Consider the following 21,206-nt stretch of genomic DNA (forward strand, 5'->3'; position numbering starts at 1 on the left):
CCACCCTGAGCAGAAAGTCTCAATGAATGTGTTTCATGGCTAAACTATCTACCAGATTTGAATGAGGTTAATGAAGCCTAAACAGTATGTTTGTCTTCTGTTTAGGTTTTACTGGATGTAGACTATTATAATGAAGGATCTCTAAAAATGTTAGCTACATTAGTGAAATGAAATGGGTACAAGTGTGACTGAACATGGTGTCAACCAATTACAGCATGATGACACAAATAGTGATCCAATTCTTTTCTTGTCTAAAAAAGTGAATGTGTGCTGTGCTGAGGACAATTAGCACTGTGGTCATGTGGCAATAAAATATGACATCTAATGCTTCTCCATTAACCTCCAGGCTATTCCAGTTTGCAGTGTCTTGTGAGCTTGCAGTGGGGCAGATCAGACTCATCTAGGAGCCCAATAGAGGAAGATAATGGTGATGATGTCATGGGAAAACACTACTTTGTCTTCCCGTCAGTGCCCCCCACAGGGATAGGTCCTCCTGTCCAGTCACATGGCTGGCTGAGCAGCAAGTCCAGAGATTAGATAAAAGTCATCCGACTCTCTTCACTCTACTGACTTAATGTTGCACTGTTGCTCGGTCATTCAGAGCTAAAACTTTGGCCCTGCCACTACTTCATGTCTCTGTCAACGACAGCTGCAAGTGTGTAAGATTATTTCAGTAAGAGTAGTAGCTATGTCAGATTATCCATTCATCTTTGGAAATAGTTGTATTGCACTTTAACATTTTAAACTGACTGCCTTCAATTTGTTGAAATACCTGAATCTAAATAACACTTGAAATCCCAGTGTAATCTTAAAAATGTTGTAAATAAAATACCCTCAAGTATAATAAGGTCACCACAGCATGAAACCAAATAATATGGATTTATCCCCAAATAAAAAATGCAGCTACATTATACTTGCGGGTTGGATCTGTAGCCCCAAACATATTTGGGGAGCAGTTCATCAGAGTGGGCTCAAAACAAACACCTGTGATTGGTTTGACAGTTTAAGTTAATTGTGTAATTTCATTCTAGCTAAGACAGTTTCCTGTATCTCAGTTTGATGAGTTAAGTGCCTGTTCATCAAGGGGCCTGATCTCAGAGGTCATTAATACTGAACTGTATTGCTGAGGCTACATGTTTGTTAATTGAAGAAGTTACCAGTGATTGGTGATTGGCAAGCTGGTGCATTAGTAGATTGACTTGGGAGAGATAAGCCATCAATAACTCAGGGAAAGACACATCTTTTGTGATTTTAAATTTGGCTGTGTGACTGAACAAGTCAATTCTAGCCTTAACATTCACATTTATCCAAAGATTGCATTTTAGTTTTCTAAAATTAATTCAGTAGCTCACCAACAGCCTGAAAAAAGCCTGCTCAAGTTTGGCCTGAGCAAATGGTTGCAAGGCAACAAGAGCTTGCAAATGAACTTACTTTGGATCTGAAGTGTAACAGCAGGTGGAAAATACAACACACTTATAAAATATAATTTTTCTGTTCCTAAATGGGCCATCAAAACCAGCTGTAATACTGCTGTATTAGATCACTTCATAAAAATAAGATTATTTGCAAAGGAATGATGTGTAGAAGGGTTCCTCTGCCATTCCAGCAACGAGCTTACAAGATCAAAATCACAGAAGTAGAGGTGGTTGGAAGAGAGAGCTAATCATTTAACCACGAGGAGCAGCAGAGCACACACAGCAGAATGCTAGCGGTCCAATCCTTTACTGTACTAATTCGGTTTAACATGGTTACTTCGGACAGCTCCCTGATCTACTTGTCATGAAAGAGAAAGGAGGGCACTCATTTTGTATTCAAACTTCCAGATTATTTTAAATATGTAGGAACACTCAAATCTATACAACCTGCAGGTTGGGAACCCCCATGGGGTCCCAAGATTAATTACAAAATTCATTTTGTGCAAATCAAATTTTGCTTTTTGTTGTGAAATACTGGATTCTTTCACCGAATCAGGCCTCTACAAATCTATAAATTAATACAGTCTAAAAAAGAAAAATCCCACTCTGGTTGAACTGCTCACAACTCATGTTGGCACTCAAAGCCATGACATGTGATGAGGGGGGTCACAAGTACACATTGCTTCATTTTGAGGGGTCACGAGCCAAAAATGTTAGGAACCACTGCTCTAAGCCATACTGTGAATATTTCATATCATTTTGTACATGTTGAGTCCCGGGCTGGACCGCTCTGCCAGAGGTGAAGAAGGTTTCCTGGACTGAAGTGCTGACTGTGGGGTAAAATGATGGAAGGTTATCTAACTGAGGACACAGCTGGATGCCTCATCAGGGACAACCTGGGTTTCCTGGCTTTGACCAGGAACTTCCTGCAGTTAAGTACCTTAACAAGGGGAATTGGCCTCACACACATGCATGCAAGCGCACGAACACAGTAAAGCTACTCCGGTCCTTCAGGATTTCTCAAGCTATGACGTCAACTGCTGCTCTGTGCATGACATTACACATGCAATCCCCCATCAGCCCCCACCTCTTTCTCATCTCTCTTTACGTTCACAGTCGTATCTGAATCTGACAGACACAACACCACTCAGAGCTAGTGTCTCCTTTATCAGACTGGCTGCAGGCACAGTGGAAAGATATGATCCAGTCGTTGTGAGACTGTTCACTTGCATTTACCAATTTGCCAGCGCTGCTGCAACCTTAACAACCTCTCCAGACTGTAAAGTGCTGATTACTGGCAGAGGACTGTGGGTCTGTGCAGATGAGAACTACCCAAACAGGGGCTGTTATTTCCGTAACATTACTTGATGGTCATAAGGACTGTTTTGTGGGTTCCGCATGATTGGTAATGCTCTTGCCAGCTTCACATGACTCCATTATGTTGGGTAGGCAGTGAAGATTCCCCCAGGATATATCATATTATTAGTTCAAGTGAAAGCTGTTTGAAAATCATTTTTAAATATTTGATCAAACCTGTTTAAGGGCAAAAACATTGTCAGATCATAAAAATAGTAAGATTGTATGAATATTGGAATAAAGCAGGCGATCTTCAAAGTGTTTCAGACATACAGGTTTAAAAGATATCATGGACATGCCACAGGCTACACAGATCTGACATATGCGTCAATGGTCTTACAAACTGGTGACAGTGAAATATTTGAGGATGTCTTGCGGCTTTGACATAAATACAGCAGCTCTGCATGTGGTGTAAGGAGAGAGAAGGGAAGAGGGGGAGCTGATCTCAGCTCACGACAGTGAGCTCATTGTGAGGCCGTAGCACACTGGGCCTGGGCCAGTGTCTGCCACTGATGGCTAATGCCTGTATTTAGGAGTGGCAATGAAGTGCAAACACTCACCTCAAAAACCAGTCCTGTACGCTGATCTAGCTGTTACTAAAGTGTCACAGCGAGACAAAAACCTCCATAAAACCACAGTGATGTAAATAGAAGAATACATCAGCTGAATGTTCAGGGTGATGAAGACAAATCCATGAGCTGTCTCATTAACGGGAGGAAATAGAGATTTGTCTCTATGCTGTCTGTGAATAAGGGAGCTATAATGTCTGTGATGATGTTTTATTAGGTACAGACAGTAGTATATTAAGCCATTACCCAAGTTATCAACTAGCAGTTATAAAAGTTATTTCAGTAAATGATCGTCCACTCAACTATAAAATGAAAATCAAAGACCTCATTTCCTTTTCAGTACCATACAGGGCTGTCCACTGCTTACTTTCCTTTCTCCTAAAGAAAATATCTCCAACAAATGGTGGTTAGAACACATCAAATACACAACTGAATTACACGATTATTCTTAATGGAAACCTAAATTCTAATTACAAATCAACAATGAATCGTGCAGCCATAGCAGAGGCTTCCTTAAAGGCTCTGCACACCCACACAGGTGTTTTCAGTTACTCTGCTTGATCAGACCCAGTCAGCTTGAAACTGGGTGGAGCTATGCTGTGAATTGTGTGACATCACAAAAACATATGGTCTAATAAGAAAGGTAAAAGGTGAACGTTGTTCTGCCCTGACAGGTGCAACCAAACCAACAGAAGGGTTTTAGGAGATGTCAATCAGGCACAGTTGGTACACGCCCACACACTCCTGAGAAGAAGTCTAATCATGTAACATATGTGGTTACTCAAGATAATCCACAGACCTTGTTGTGAGCAGTTTCATGTAGGAACTATTGGTAGAAAGAAAATAGTTCCTACATGAAACTGCTCACAACAGGGTCTGTGGATTATCTTGAGTGACCCTGTCATGATTTCTGGAGAGAGACATTGCTGTTGAGTTTTTCAAATGTATTTTTTTTTTTTTTTTTGAACACCACAAGCCAAGTGCCATATATATATATATATATATATATATATATATATATATATATATATATATATATATATATATATATATATATATATTCAAGAGAAGGCAGACATCTCTATGGCGATCTCCAAAACTCATACCAAAACAATCTAGATGGATAAATAGCACTACAGGTATGTATTTTTGATTTTGGGGTGAACTGTCCCTTTAAGGCTGTGATGACCAACTGCTATGCATAGACTACCACATATATTTGATTTTCCAACTAAAATAAAGTAGTGGGTTAAGTATGTGGCAATTATGGGATTTGCTTCCAAGCACACTTGGATGGAGCAGGAGTGTTGGCATGAAACTAAAATATAACAAGCATTGCTGAGTTTGAAGAATTCTGGGTGTCAGTAGTGTCCTTTATGGCACAGAAAAGCTATCTCATAGCATAGAGGGTGCTTGTGATTGTTTATTAGTATAACACCCCAGAGCAGTTATACATATGACAGGGTGCCAAAGGGGCTTTACAGCCTATTAAACTGACTATAGTCATGTTTGCAGTGGCATGAACCAATAGTCTCATCTCACTGCACCTTCCATTTACTATTGGTCAAAAGGGATTCGACTATCCCTTGACACAGAGGTATCTATCGATAAGATTTTAAAACTCAAAGCAGTCAATCATTTTAATCCATCCATTTTAGGGCCTCTGGTGTGGGCAGAACTGGGGCTGATGGTTCAGCCAAGGATTTACAGATGGAAACTAATGCAATGGAGATCCAGAGAATTTGGTTTTCTGTGTGGAGCATTTCTGAGAAGGAAAGTGTGTAATGAAATCTGATAGGGAGATTAACTGTGTTTGAGAAACAATGACAACAGGATTTAGATTTTATCCAAGGTATTCATGCAAACTGAAGCTAAGACACTGGTCTAGTCGGAAATCTGTGATTAATATCTACATCAGTTGCAAAATAAATCAGTGGTGACAGGTATTGTGGCAGCCAAATAGAGGCGACTGGAGGGAGGAAGACGGAAAATCATTGAGTGTGAAAGGGAAAATAAGACATACTGAAGGTGATATATTTATTATGGACAAGAGGAACAAGAAAGACATAGCAGAAATAAATCTACTTTAGCTCACAATATTGTATAATGAAATATTGGTCCAATATACCCTCCAGTCTCCCTTCCAGTAGCTGATGTAAAGAAAATAGCCACCAGGTGAAGTTTGGATATAAAGAACTATCTGAGACTTCACGAGCAAGACTCATATAAACTAAGTCTGCCAGAAATCATTTCACGCTGGGTGACGAGAAGGTATTTGTTCTCTTGATCCACATCTGAGCATTTCTAAGATGGATGGAGGTACAATAAGCAACAATAGTGGAATCAGCTGCACCGGCAATCACAACAACTAGGGATTTCATGAGCTCTCTTTGTGGAGATACTTCAGTCACACAAACTTTATGCTCAACGGTTGTGTTCAGTCTCCCAAACAGAACGGCCATGCAGTTAGCATGTCACATGTCCAGTTAGGACATATGACAATGAACTCAACATTAGACACTACCTCTGAACAAGCCACATCTTTGCTCACAACAAATCAAACGTTTTATCTTTGGTCATGGCGCAGAGATGTGTGTACCACCATGTTCGATCCTTTCCAGGTCAAACAGATGTTACAGGACAGATTTTACATTTTATTGGAATATATAATTAAGTGCTTCCGGTTACAATTTATGAATGAATGTAAATCAGTTTAAAGTCATTTTTAAGAAGTTTCCATATGTGGGTCTGTGGGTCAGGGAGGAAAGCATTAGCTTGATGCTCACAAGGTCTCCAGGGAGCTCCTTAATTTTTGCAGCATAGAGAAGATATACTCATATTCAGTGTTCCTCTCTGGTAGCTTTAGTCACCTGTCCTAATAGATTAATTTCAAGGGGATACAGAAGACCTTTTTAAAGTAATAGTTAAAAGAATAGCAGTGACAATTACAGTTCCAACTGAGCTAGTACTATTTATTCACTGTCCACATCTGTTCCAGTTGTTTTTAATGGGGGGAAAAGAGCAATCTTTGGGAGAAAAAGAACAATAGTTTCAGTGATTGTAAATCTGTCCCTCATCCACAGCTCCTTGTGGCGTCTTTTTTGAAAAGTGGTGGATGTCTTTTTCAAAAGATTAGCAAAAATTTCCTGTGTGCTTAACGTGCTCTGGTGCACCCAGGAGTAGGTTTGAGGTTGAAAGAGGCCAGCATCAAGCCTCAGTTCAAAAGGCCATCAAAGCCATTACTGTTTGCTATAGACCTCACTGGTGCCAGGTGGGCTAGTGTTTGCTGAGAGTGTACACTGTGCCATTATAAACATACCCAAGCTCATTTTATCACACATTCCTGACAGTATAGATTACATTGTACACTTCACTGAGAACTTTGTGGAACATGCTTTGCATTCTTCAAACAATTTGTTTAATCTTTTATCAATATCAGTAATGCTGCTGACATGTGAGATGAGAAGAGCTGTTTTCATTGTTGATAAAACAGATCTCTATGAGAGAAATCAAAGAGCTGTGCTTTGGGAAAAACCCCACTAAGCTAAGATGGATCTAGCTGGACTTGACCTAACACCCTGATTAAACACCAGAGAGAGACTCAAGAAGGGGGGTCTTTCACCATTACCACTCAAACAAAGACCCCCTGTTTCAAAACCCCACCTAGGGACACTTTCAGTGCTGTTGCTGCATGTCCACTCTTGGAATCCATTGCAACTGCTGACATGACCGGTCCTTTAACACATGTTTTCATTCAAGCAAGCATCAGCATTTCCTTACAAATTTCCAGATATGATACAATTTGCTTCTTGTGCGTCACTGAGTTCACATCGGCTGAGCAGTGAGAGCTTTATGTAAAGTATCTGGGCCGCTAATCAATGACAGATGTGCAGTAAGTTCTAGAGGTCCTCTTACACACCCCGTCTCTGTTAGGTAACACCTCATTTAACCTCCCATCTGAGCACTGGCTGAGACTGGCTTCACAGCAATGCTGAGGTAATTAACAGATCCCTGTGAGGTTTAGACACCCTTCAGCCGTAAATATGATTCGCCAAACCGTTCAGGTGCAAAGGTCATAAATTAGCGGCAACAAATTATTCGTCTCAAGTGTTCTTTCTTGTTCAGATGGCAACTGACACTGCAAAGTCTAAACATGATGTGTGAAAGGTCTGATATTAATCACTGAAATTAATGAAACATTCTGAGATAACAGCGACTGGGTTTGGCAATATGGTGACCAATAACTTGAGATAAGTTTGTCAACAGTCAGAAGTTTTGCCAGAGCGTTTATACCCTGGTAGTTACCTGTTTAATATCTTTGGTTGTATTAAACCGGGGCTTCAACTTACGATTATTCTAATTTTCGATTAAGCTGTTGATTATAGATATGAATAGATATGAAACTTACAATGATATAAAACAGGAAAAAGCTGAAACCCCTCATATTTAAAAAAGCTGAAAACTGTGAATGTTAATGGCATCCGTTCTTGAGAAATGACTTAAATTAATAATTTATTGAAACAAAATTGTTTTTAATCGACTAATCGATTAAACGATAAATTGTTTCAGCACTATACTGGACCATTGCAGGCAATGTTGCAGAACTGCTTTATGGAAATATTGGATATTTGTACAATTTCTACATCAAAGTGATGAAGTCAGGTATTTGTCAGTATTTCTGATTCTGATTCTGATATTTAATTTGCTGAATGAGCCAAAAACAGACATCCCTGTCTGGTTATTTTAACTAGAAACTGTTAAATGATTTTCCAGAAAATGTACTACATCACAGTGTATATCATTACAGCAATACAAAATTATATATACCCTGATCTATACTGCCAACTCCTAAAAGGGACATCTAAGAAATGTGATGATATCTGCCCAAGTGTTTGGCTTTCCAGTGACTTTATTGGCCACTTGGAGAAAAGAGAAAAAAACACCAGTGCTAATCTATACAGCTGGATATTATTCACTTATATTAACCAGGTTACTGAAATGCTCAGGGCCACAGCTGAACAGCAGCCGGTCTCCTCCAATCTCCAACCTACAAACCTCCTTTTCAACCACAACGCTGTTAATTCTAATACAACCACGACTGGAAATGGGTTGGAGTAGCAGTGCGTTAAAAATCACACCTCAGACTTGTGTACTCGGAGACATACAGTAAATACACGCAGCATTTTGAAAAGCTCGAGAGCAGAGGTCACTACTTCAAGAAATAAGAAAACACACAAATATGTTGGAATCAAAGCATTATTAATTGACAGATCTCCCAGCCCTGCCCCCATGCGTCCATGTCCATTCATGTAGAAACGCAGAGTGTAGAGAATAGAGGGTGTGAAGAAAACAGGAGGAGGTGACAACAAGAAAGTAGCTGGACTAAATGACGAGTTGGCAGAGTTCCACAACAGCTACAGCGGGGCTACTACTGAAACTATGTTCCTGTGCTTGTACATCATCAGCTGTGAAGAGATAATACCATTCAATCAAAATCACAACAAGCATATTTAGACTAAAGCTTAGAAAGTATAAGTATAAGAAAACTATGTATAAAAAATCTGAACATTTGTGGATAAAAAAGGGGGTAGTAAAAAAAAATGTCTTGCAATTGTCACTCATGACGGTAGTTTTTGTGTAAAGAGGGTGAAGGTATCATCAAGCTACTTGTTGACACTACCGAAACTTCCTTCTGTGTACCAACATGGGGAGAGCAAAGCTGAAAAGGACTGACCAGTTTGTCACCACCCCCACTGGTCGGCCCTTGTAATCACACAAAGGACCTATTGTCAAGCACAATGGGGTCACCCTCTCTGTTCTCGCTGGTCTGATCCCAGTCAGTCACTGGTAGTAGAGCCTGGAAGCTTGCCATCTACCAGGCAAGAATCTTCGAAGACATCGATCTGAGTGGACGGCCTTCACTTACAAGATTTTATGTTCCTAAATGAATTTAAATTGAATAAACACGACAACAGGGGCAGACTGGATGCCACAGATGACAGTGTCATGCTGTTCAAGTGTCACTTTAAAAGGTCAAGTGTGTAGGATTTAGTGACATCTAGTGGTAAAAATGCAGTTTGCAACCATTTGAATACTGCTCCCCTTCCAAGCGTGAAGGAGAAACTACGGTGGCCGCGAAACTCGCGACAAACATGAAAGGTTTACTCTAAGGTAATGAAAACACAACGATTCTTATTTTCAGGTGATTATACACTAATGAAAACATACTTACACTATATTTATATATAATATATACATAACTCCAAAAGATGCAACTTGAATACGAAACTGGGAAAGATATGCAAATGTTGAGTGTCAGAGCCAAGACACTATTAATTCATACAAATACGACTAGAGATAGAAAAAACAATTAACAAAATGAATGCTTTGACTGTATGAAGGCCTGAACTGCATTAAAAATTATAGGTTTATTATGTCTATATTTTCAGGGTTTTGTCATCCAAGAAACTTTGACTTCAAGCTTTTAGGTAAAAGCATGTTGTAGCCACTAGTCTAGCTTTTCTCTACATGTTTTGGCCCCTTGTTCTATGAATTCATCAAATTACTGGCAAAATCACAATCTTGATGTGGAAAAAAGAAATGTGCCACCAAAGTGCTATGGAGACATTAGATTCTTGGTCTTCTTAAAGACTGGGTAGTATTGACAAATCACATCTGAGAAGATGGGACTCAGAATACAGGTGTGTGGGTTAACAGAGTGTACACAGCACAAACACGAACAAACTGGCAGAAATGTATTTTGGACAAAAAACACCATTAAGTGTTTGTAAACTTTGCAAAGAAACATTCAGCGTGAACAATGACACAACAATGAAAGCAGACAGTGTGGCACAGATAATCCAAGATTAAAACAATCAGTTCTTACTGTAATTGTATGTAGTATAATTTACAAGGAGAAAGAGACATCCTAGTACAATAAGTTGGCTGTAACACTTCCACGTAATGCACAAAAAAAAAAGTTAAAAGTCAGCAAGAGTGATAACTGCATCATGCCTCATTTGACATCGAAAATATTGTGAGTAGATGTGCCCTTTTAAAGGAGACACAGCAGGCAGGGTGTTAATTTAACACTGAACACTAAAAATAAGCCATGATTTAACACAAAACCTCTGAAGCCAATACATTGACATTCAATGGCATTTTAATGTAAGTTAGTGTGGTCATTCCTGCATGTGTGGTGGCCTGAGGTAGATGAGAAGCAACCATACACAGCAGTAACACTCTTACCTTGTAACATGCATCTGTATGCAGACTCTGAGATGGCGTAGATGTGAGGGGGCATTTCGTGCCTCTTTTTGCCCCTGTACATCTCAATGATGTTGTCTGAGTAGATGGGCAGGTTTTTGTAGGGATTTATGACCACACAGAAGAGACCAGAATATGTCTATAAAAAGAAAACATGGTTGACTGTTAATTCATCACACAACAGTTAACTATTTATATGCATTGATTATACTGAGCACTAAATGGACAATGAATAAGCACAAAAAGGACTTTAAGATGCTTTTAGTGCAGAGTCATAGGAACAAAACGATGTATGAGGAATTTAGAGGGAACAGTGCTGAGTGTGGATTTTATTTGACGCTGACGATGCTACCTGTAGAGATTAAAATACAGTGTTACAATTTTTATTAGTTATTACTATTATAATGGTCTGTATAGTTAGTACAGTGCATCTGGGTTCCTTTATCAATGCTATCTTGATGCTTTGTTTTCCTGTGCGCAAAAAAACAACAGGCCTTATGCAAGAACATTTTCATAGAGATTTGTTTGTACGAATGTTCCAAGTCAGATTCATGTACTGTATTTATAAAGATTAAACATGACAAGTAACTTTAGCTTATGTTGTTTTTTGACAACCTCTAAATAAAACAATTTGTATACAGTGCATCCGTATTCACAGCGTTTCACTTTTTCCACATGTTACAGCCTTATTCCAAAACGGATTAAATTCATTATTTTCCTCAAAATTCTACAAACAATACCCCATAATGACAACATGAAAGAAGTTTGTTTAAAATCTTTGCAAATGTATTAAAAATAAACAAAAAAAAATCACATGTACATAAGTATTTATAAGTTTGTTTTAGTTAATATTTTATTTCTGTACATATTTTAACTCCAAATGTATTCAGATTAAGGCATTATGATTTCAGGTCAAATGAGTGTTTTGTTGCCGTGTGGAGAAAGGCAGACTGTACATGACTCGTACGACAGGTCTGGATCACCCGTTAATTTTTTTTCGTCCTGAAGAGAAAATACGGCAAAATTGGTGAGTGCCACAACAAATCTGTATGAGTGGTTCTTGCATGAGGCCCATTGTGTTGTGCAGATTATGAATTCACAGATCACGCCAGAAAACTGTGCACGGCTGCAGGATGCTGGCTCACTGCCAAGTATCCTACAATATTTATGATCAGATGCAAGGGGTGGTGATTTTAATCCACAACAGTATATTGGTCCAGACAGACAGGCTAGGACAGGGTTAATCCCTGATATGTCTGCTGCTGCTGGAACACTTCATTACTTAAGAGTGCATGGGGTACACAGTATACAATAGATGCTACCGGATTAAGGCTTTCTGAATCACACATCAATGATTGGGATCAAAAGTCTTGATACATCACGCCAATAAAAACTTTTTTGGTGGATAAATTGCAGCCATCTATCCAGTCATGATCATGCTTTAAATTAAGATGAAAAGAGGGTGTCCACAGCCTTTTTCTCCTCCCTCTACTTACCAGACCTGTCTGACAGTTTACTCTATTAGTTGTACCAACTTTCCTTATGCTTGTTCCTCCTTTATGCTGCACCCCTCCCTTATTTTTTCTGTCTCTGTGTATGGCTGGGCTGCAAAGTCACATTCTTTTAATTATGTTGTCTGTGGAGGCCAGTAGGCTGCAAGGGGCCCAGGGCCAGCTAACCCAGTTGTTGAACTGGAACAATGGTGACATGATGAAAGCATGCTGTGGGAGCAGAGTGGATTTTGTGTGTGTGTGTGTGTGTCACTGCGTGAGAGAAAGACCTCTGACAAACACATCCCAACTGTCACCTGGCTGGAGGTTCACACATACACACACACACACACACACATCTGTAGTTTGATACTGTGGGGCCTAAAATTACGTTGCGATGTTACTGCAACACTCAACTAGGGCTGGGCAATAACTCAATATTATCACTTGACTATTATACTTAATATCAACATACTGATTGATGATATTAATTTATTCCATATTTCCCAAACCTTCACTCAAATAAAGATTTAAATTAAATTCAAACACTGCTATAAAGGAGCCCAAAGTTGCTAAAATGGGGCTAAAATTGTAAACCCTCTCAGAAATACATACAGTATATAAGACTAACACCCTTGAGGGATGTCACTGGTGGTGATTGTGTGGTGCTGCAGCCTGTGTGTGTGTGTGTGTGTGTGTGTGTGTGTGTGTGTGTGGAGGGTGGGGGGTAATGTCACCAGATGGCCATCAAACCCCCCTCCCCCACCTCTTCCATGTGCACAGATGCTTTAGACACAACTGCAACCTGGCCTCATAGAGATTTGTTATTCTGGAATCACCAGCAGCGACATTGTTGTACATTATTGATTACTGAGGCCAATACTCACACCTTGCTAACTGCAACTTAAAATAAACTTCATGCAGTTCAAGATGAACTATAGAGCTGTCAGCATAATAACCCCTTCCCAAACCCCCTATGGTGGGCACAGCGCCAGGCAGACAGATCAGTGCTCCTGACCCAGCATGCGCCACAGGCAGTGGGAACATGGATGACTCAGCTGGCTGGCCTTGACGGTCGACCCCAGGAGGTATATGGGGGATTAGTTGGGCTCTGAGGGCAAGGGGACACCTACACAACCAGGCATAACAAGACACCAGCCAGCCAGCATGTTGTGGTTTGTTCCTTTCTCAAAATGTAGAGTTTGCACAAAGGAATGTCAACTCACAGGACTTACTACTACAATCAGTAATATCTGCTGACATCTGAACTACATATGAATCTTTGAGTACATAATGCAGGTTAATTTGAGCTGATAAATGGGTTTGAGCTAGTCAACACAGCACTGAGCCCACAACCCAGAGAGACTATGGTCAACAGAGGAGAACTCTGACACAGTTGAAAGGGTTCCCAGCCCTCCGGAAATGTCCAAATAAATGTCTGTGAACCAAGCAGTGCTTAGCAACAGGGCCTCAGCCTCTCTCAATGGGAAAAGGGGAAACATTTTCTGGGGTCTCTGTTATTGCATGAATCAATGCCCTCCATTCTGACATAACTGGGCTAACTGGGCTTTACCATGTCTTTTAAACCCTAAAAACCATGTAAGTATCTTTGCCGACTTCCCAAGGAAATTAAGAGACGCATTTACCTAACACAACACATTTCAATTATTTCCAATAGTGCCCAGACAGACTGTGAAGATTCTCGTAGCTCTGTATTTACTCTAAATCTTGAGGTGCTCTTAATCTCACTCAACAGCACTTGATTAAAATGACAAACCTGTCATCATTGAGTGATTTTGACTGCTTACGAGAGGGAGCTAACCTAAATTCAAATAGCTTTGACAGCTGAGAGGAGTGGAACCTGTGTAACAAGGAAGATGACAGCGTAAAAAAAAACCCAACAAAAAAAGACTTCAAAAAAGACTGAATGCAAACAATCTGTGAGGAATTACACTTGGAGAAATCTTGTGATGCCTCCATCAAGCAGCATAACTCTACTAGTGTGTCAGCATGGAAGTGTAATGTTGCACAGAAACTGAGTCATTGAGGTGGGTTTTAACAAAGTCTCCACCTCTACAGAGTCACTATCAAGGCAAGAGTTGGATGAAATGGAGTTTTTAATCACCATTAGTGGTGATTTCTAATGCTGTGGCTGTGCAGCATCGTGGTCTAGATGTGAATGGAGACCAGCGAAGCAACCATGTGAAGATAAACACTCTTTACATTATCAGCATGTGGACAAAAAATAAGAATCTTAGACAGGCCTGATGTTTATTTTCTTGATAAAAGACGTTCAAGACTTTGTGTCCAGGTTTCAGTTGTGAACAAAGAGACCCATGCTCCAGTAACAGGCGGGCTTAATGAACAGAGAAACAACCTTCCGATTAAAGCATACAAGTATCCACATAAAGCTTTCAGCCTGGAGCTGCCAACCATCTTCTTCAGACTGTACACTCTGCACCACCAATGCAACAAAAGGATGAGCATATAGTGGCCTGCATTCAATAATACATCACAGTGACATCATTACTATATCCAGTCCTCCTTTCTCCTGAGCCACTGGGTTGAACCATCTTTGGTCAACCATGCTAATCAGCAAAGCCAGCCATGACATCGTATATCCATCGAAATTTCAATGATTGAAACATGTTTTGAGTATAGGAAGTTGCCCATTTCTTGAGCCCATACAGTCCTTCTTAATTCATTCTAACATCTAAGTTTGAAGCATGATTATCACCTTCATATCCACTGCCTGCTGTGTGGATGGAAGTCATCAGAGAGGTTATGTCAACACTATCCTATGCTGGTCTGATTTGAAAGGTCACACAATCCTCAAAAGAAAGATAGAAAAACATGCAGAGTGAGGAATGCTAAAGCAAATGACCATCAAAGTTCTGCATGCATGCAACTGAAATCTCTTAGACCTCCTTGTTCATTAGCTTCACACTTGGGGACTTTGCCTTTGAATAGAAATAAAAAATATGGTAAGTTAGCGGCACAAAAATAGACTGAGCATACAAACTGGATCAGAAGAAAGGCATGTCTGTAACCCTGCAGAACAGCAAAAACATTCAAAACCTGACATGGATTGGCTGTTAATTAAGCATCCGTTTTCTGACAGCAAAACTGAAAAAAATTTAGGTTATTTGAGCAGACAGCCGTTGCTTATCAGTGAATACAAAGAACTCTGTTAAGGCGGTTTGGTTACAGTGTGACTCAGCACAGGCCTCCCTGAGCTAAGAGATCGTGCTGGGGTCACTTCTTTCTCCCTTACAAGCCCTCTGAAAATACAGATGTTCTTTTTACTGAATAAATAAAAAGTGAACTTGATGACTACACTGCTGTAGCTTGTGTAGGGAAAAGAGAGTTTTGTTACAGCACATGTAGAATCACTTATTAACTTTTGTCAACATGTCTACAAAGAGATTACCTCTACGATTTATGTTACAAAATTCCCTTTGAAAATTCTTGTAAGGTCATGGTCATGGTAAGTCTCTTGGCAGGGAGCCATCAGTCGACAGCAAACACATGGCAGAGCTCACGCTGTTACACCTTGTCACAACCAAAAACACACTACATTGATTATATAATGGTTAAATGTTATATTAATACAGCAGAACACCAGAAAAAAAAACATCTAAAACATCAAATGAGAGTATTAGATTTTGGTTTTTATTCTTTCATGTTGGAGGGTGCCATTCTCACTACTGTATCACATTTGAGCATTGTGAAACTCTGTATAAGCATGTTATATATTTAAATATATTACAAATCAAAATCATTTGTCACATACTCTTACTACCATTGTTCACACAAAGACACCACCTGTAGTAGACTCAACAGACCATGATGCAAAGTATCTAGAACTAAAATGACTAGTCAATCCACAAAATATTGATGATCGAATATCTTATCTGAGTTTTGGACAGCTGGTCGGACGTGGGCTCTGATAAGCATTTTTCACAATAGTTTGACATTGTATACACCAAATGGTTAATTGATCAATTGAGAAAATAATAGTCATATAAATCGATAATGAAAATAATTATTGGTTGCAGCCCTACATGTATCCATAAGACATACTAAGAGTTGACAAAAAGCATCCAGGAAATGAAGCAAATCATAGTATATGATGCAGGTTGAGTAAAGTGGGTAAAATAATAAAGTACAAACACTCGTGCAAAACAGCTCAAACTGAATATCACAGAGCGCTTGAATCCCAACCGAGTGAGAATTCCTGCGAATGGATTCTTTCCTACAACTCTTCCCCTGAGGGATATAATGCCATTATGCTGGTGGTTTGGCAGGCCATCTACTGGATGATGACAGTGATATAATCGTGCCTCATCAACATAGAGAATACATAGTGTCTTTATTAACCTTTCAAATGTCATGACTTCATCCATAAGGCTCCCAAGCTCCCTCTCAATGGCCAAGGCAGAAAAAAAGGTACTTTTAACTGCAGCTCATTTCCCTTAAAACCTAATATAATCCGTTGACCTAAAAGGAAAGATTTTTTTTTAAATTATGTACAAGTAAGATGTAAATGATTTCAGACAATCCCAGCTGTAACCAGTTTTTTCTGATCTTTACATAAATCCGTCTACATCCTAATCATTTATCAAATAAGTAATCAAGAAATATGATTGAATAAGGAAACAAACCATCCTTCTCACACTCTGCCCCAAGTAAAATCTAGTTTAACCAAGCTAATTTCTGTCTTTGTGACCGGGCCTGAGTGTGAACCCCTCAGCCTCTGCCTCCTCCCTGGAGTCTCAGGTGGCCCACAAGCTCTGTGCCTGGGCTATTCCAGGAATGCATGTCACTAAGTGGGTCATAATCACAGGGGAAATCGGCAGCTTATGTGGGACAAGATGGCTTGTTCGTTGAAGGAAATTTATTTCTTAGTCTCTTGAATTCAGAGACCCAGGTATGAAATGCTATGGATAAGATGTGTAGATGTTTTTGGTTAGAATGGACCAGATTAGTGTAATAAAACATATTACGCACATTTTATGCCGATGATTGTCATGTCACCACTTCACAGCACACTATATGAATGAAGGAATCCTAGGGGAATTCAGTAATGTTGTAAAATGCACTACATTACAGCACACTGTCCACTGACTTGGCTTCTCAAGGCATTACACTGAGCCCACTTGATGTAGCCAGACAAAAAATTAACTATTTATCACAAAGTTAGTATTTGTTGAGGGGCTAATGGACGGTTCGATGGAACTGTTTACATCAACTCTTATGCTGACAAAGTGATAAATCACTACAATTAAACTGACTATCAAATTAATCTTTTTTTCAGACCTTAATCTGTTTTTTTGAATGTAGAAGAAGATTATTACAAGTTGTTACAAGTAGTTGTTACGAGTGAATGACAAATACTTACATAGATGAGGCCAGAGTAGTAGCGGTCTTTGAGGTTGTGAAGCACGGAGGCTTCGTTCAGGCAGGTGAGTTCGGCCATGTCCTCGACTTTGCTGAACTTTGGCGGGTTCATCTTCTGGATGTCATCCTTGTTGACCACCGCCTTCTTCCCATTCTCTGCCAGCTCCACCACCACCTCATCTCCACGCTCCTCACGAATACTGGCAGCCTCAAAGCCGTGGCGTTCTGATGGGATCCATACTAGCCTCTTGGCAGTCCAGTCAGCCTGTGCGGCCGGGTTGTAGACCACGGCGCGGTCCACAAAGAGGTACCGCTCTGGGTCCTCCTGCCCACTCCTCTGTGACATTGCTGCTGGAGACCAGAAGCAGAACTCACTAGGCCACCTGTAGAGAGGAGGGAAAATATAATGTTTATCTGACCATCAAAAAAAGCTATAATTAAATTAAATTCATATATAATTCATGCAGATGACAAATGTCACACCATTCACTTAGCACAGATGAGATCACCACTGTGACTCAAGACTGTTGTGTAAACATCTTGACTTGTCATAGTAGGAAAAGCACAGGTGTTACTAATAACATTAACGATGGCTCTGTTCTATTCAAGTGTCTCAGTAAGTCATGACAGTGAGACAGTGAGCCAGGATGCACAATACCAGGACCCTGAAACAGCCATCATTCATCCCATTATTTACACCTGTGCTTTTCCTACTGTGACATGTCAAAGTGTTTTCTGTGAAAAGGCCTATCTGTGTAGAGCAATAACTTCTTTCTGTGTTAAATGTAGGACTGTACCCGAATGAGAATTTTCCAGGTCAACTCTGAGTCGCCAGTTTAGGCCAAATATTTTATTTGTCCACACAGTCAAAGAGATAAAAAAGTGTGCGTCCTGGTCACAGTTCAGTTATAAAATGCTGCTCACAGCGCTGTCAGCCGAAGAGTCAATGACACTGGACGGAAGTAGAGGAGGTTGCACCAGCGTCTAGTTCAAAAGTGATTTGGCCGACTTCGTTAACATTCAGCACCAGAGCTAAAAGTGTTGCAGCTGCTAACAGGAACAGCTGTCCTGCGTTGTGCTGCCCTGCGTTTCCATCTCTCTTCTCTATTTCCATTAGTTAGTTGTAACAGTAGATTTTATATCACAATATAACACATTTTCTGGAAAAGCAATTGAGATATTGTTAATAGGTAAAATAACCAGACAGGAATGTCTTAAATCAAAATTGATGCAAAAATCATATAAAAATCCAATATTGCCATAAAGCAGGTACAGGTCATTGATTTGCAAAATTGACAACAATAGCCAAATTCAACCAGGGATGTTAAAGGGAGAGCAAAATCTCTTGATTGTTGATATTTATATTGTATCACTGTATACTGTATATTGCCATATTGGCCAACCCTAATGCCAAACTACCCAGACTAAAACTGTTGGGTGGTGGCACCATGACTAAGATTTTGACGATTTCAGTGATGATATCGATTCAACCAAGCTGCAATCAATACAGCTGAATGCTGAAGCTGATGGTAAAGTGCTTAAAGGATGATGCAGCTTCTTTAATGGCTGCTAAATGCTAAAGAGTATGTGTATATACAGTAAGTGTACATATCGTGGGAACGAGACTAGTGTCCCTATCAGCATTTACAGTAGCAGTTACAGTTCAGTAGAGATTTCTGAATCATCATCTCTTATAAACGGTGACAGAATGAGCATAAGAGGGAGCACCTGTTATCTTACTTTTTTGAGAGAAGCAAGATGTTTTTTCTGACCAAATGAGAGAAATTTAAACCAAATAGAAACGTAATGTGCGTTACTTGTATTCTGTCTTTCTGTTAGATTCATTTGCTGTCTTTCCTTCGCTTTAGGGCAATTTTTGCAGAAGGACTTGTTTGGCCCACACAGACTGGTGTGTCAGCTTCAAGCCTTTACACCTCCATCCCTGTGCATAACCAACCCACATGTCACTTCAACATTTGTGAAAATGATTGTTAAGTGCAGCCCTTATTTGGATATCTCCTTGGGCTTTAGGAAACAGTGACGGGCATTTTTCACTATTTTCTGACATTTTATAGACCGATATTTTATCGATAATGAAAATAATTATTAGTTGCAGTCCTAAATATAATATGAAATGACCAGTGAGTGGTTTTAAGCTTACTATGTCATTCAATAAAGGATACAATTACAATATCAATGATAAAAGCATACACTTCCACAAACTGAGCAGAAAACAGACAGAACAGAGTAACTTCGTGAAACTTGGCTCTTGATGCCCTCAACAGCTGATGCACAGTCTGAATGTTTGCCATGACAAGAAGCACCACTCCACCACTATTAATCTGAGACAACATCAGCTGATGATTGCTCAGAGATATTAACCTACAATCAAGTCCCATGCTTAAATCAGGCGCTGGTTAGAAACGAATCTGGGTCAGGTCAAGGGAAGGGGGATCAGTGTGGCTGCCGTGCCACTGCATCCCCTCACTCTGAGCTGGAAAACAGCAACTTTCATCCCTCTTTCAGCTCTAGGCTAAGGGAATGCATAGCACACCACACCTCCGGTGGGATATTTCAACAGGGGAGGGTCAAGATGTTGCAATTAGCTGTGAAAATGGCTGGGCCAAACAGCTGCATCGGCTAGGTTAGCTTGCTAACGTTAGCTTAAAGTTGGCGTGCTGTGCTTCATATCCCGACCGCTCGAAAAGATGCCTGCGGGGACTCGACAGCTCTGATTAATCAACTAAACACAACCGGGGGTCTGTAGTGGCGCGTCTGTTACTTTAAGCAATTAGAAGGTGCACAACAATTCCCAAATACTCTAATTTCTATGCAAATGAGAGTTTTAGGGATGAACTGAGCAGCCTCCTCAGGCAAAACCCCATCATGGGTGTGGGTGGCTCAAAGACGTCTGGGTGGGGATAAAAGCAAGCGGACAATGACCACACCGTTTCACGGTAGCTCGTAAAGATTCAACTTCTAAAACAGATACCTGCAACAAAATATCCATTTAAGACTATATCAGACTAATATAAATAGCACGCTGGCTCTGCTGCGCCGGCTAACATTAGCAAAGCTGATGGTCCTCCATCATTGAAAAGTCACGGCACAATAATCCGCTAGTTAGCTAACGTTAACGGTTACTGTTGCTAACCACTTACATCCTCACTAAAACGACCGGCCCTGGCTTTTCTGCTGAACTTACCACACACAGTAGATGAAGAAGCCCGGCCCAGGTGTTTATCAGTATCCAGTAGGTAAATGTAAAAATCCTCCAATGCGTGCTAAAATAGTCCCTTCTTTCGCCCGCTCTCTCATCAGTGGTACTCCCCCACCATCCAGCACCCTCTCAACCGAACTCTCGCCGGCCAGGGAGGATGCACCGCACCGCCGCACTCGTTTTGTGGGCGTAGCCCACAACACAAATCTGGAATGTGATTGGCTCTCAAAATCTGATGCCTAACCGCGATTGGTCCAAAATATTTTCCATCCCTAAACTTTCATAGATTGACGGCTGCCGCCCAAGATATCAACACCTGCAGACCCGTGGATGCTGCTGCGGCTTCACATGGTTGCAGGACATTCAATTTGTCACTGATATTATAGTCAACTTTTGAATAATGGGAACATATTTGTATTTCTCAATTTTATTTCTACACATATGATCAAATAAATTACTCAATGCCAGAACTACTGACACTACACACCGT

General features: G+C 40.2%; 1 protein-coding gene across 3 annotated transcripts in view; it reads right to left on the reverse strand.

Moving 5' to 3' along the window:
* Nucleotides 1-20,864, reverse strand: part of LOC122873803 (myosin-10) — a 64,590-nt gene extending 43,726 nt beyond the window's left edge. For all 3 annotated transcript variants that reach the window (XM_044190976.1, XM_044190975.1, XM_044190974.1), the window contains exons 1-3: nucleotides 20,702-20,864; nucleotides 17,498-17,879; nucleotides 10,589-10,745 (exon numbers count right to left, since the gene is read on the reverse strand). In XM_044190976.1, the coding sequence (XP_044046911.1) occupies nucleotides 10,589-10,745; nucleotides 17,498-17,842 (502 nt within the window). In that variant the 5' untranslated portion in view covers nucleotides 17,843-17,879; nucleotides 20,702-20,864. The remainder of the gene's footprint in view (nucleotides 1-10,588; nucleotides 10,746-17,497; nucleotides 17,880-20,701) is intronic.
* Nucleotides 20,865-21,206: the final 342 nt, after the last annotated feature.

This window comes from Siniperca chuatsi, linkage group LG3 (assembly GCF_020085105.1).
Source record: "Siniperca chuatsi isolate FFG_IHB_CAS linkage group LG3, ASM2008510v1, whole genome shotgun sequence".
NCBI classification, from domain to species: domain Eukaryota; kingdom Metazoa; phylum Chordata; class Actinopteri; order Centrarchiformes; family Sinipercidae; genus Siniperca; species Siniperca chuatsi.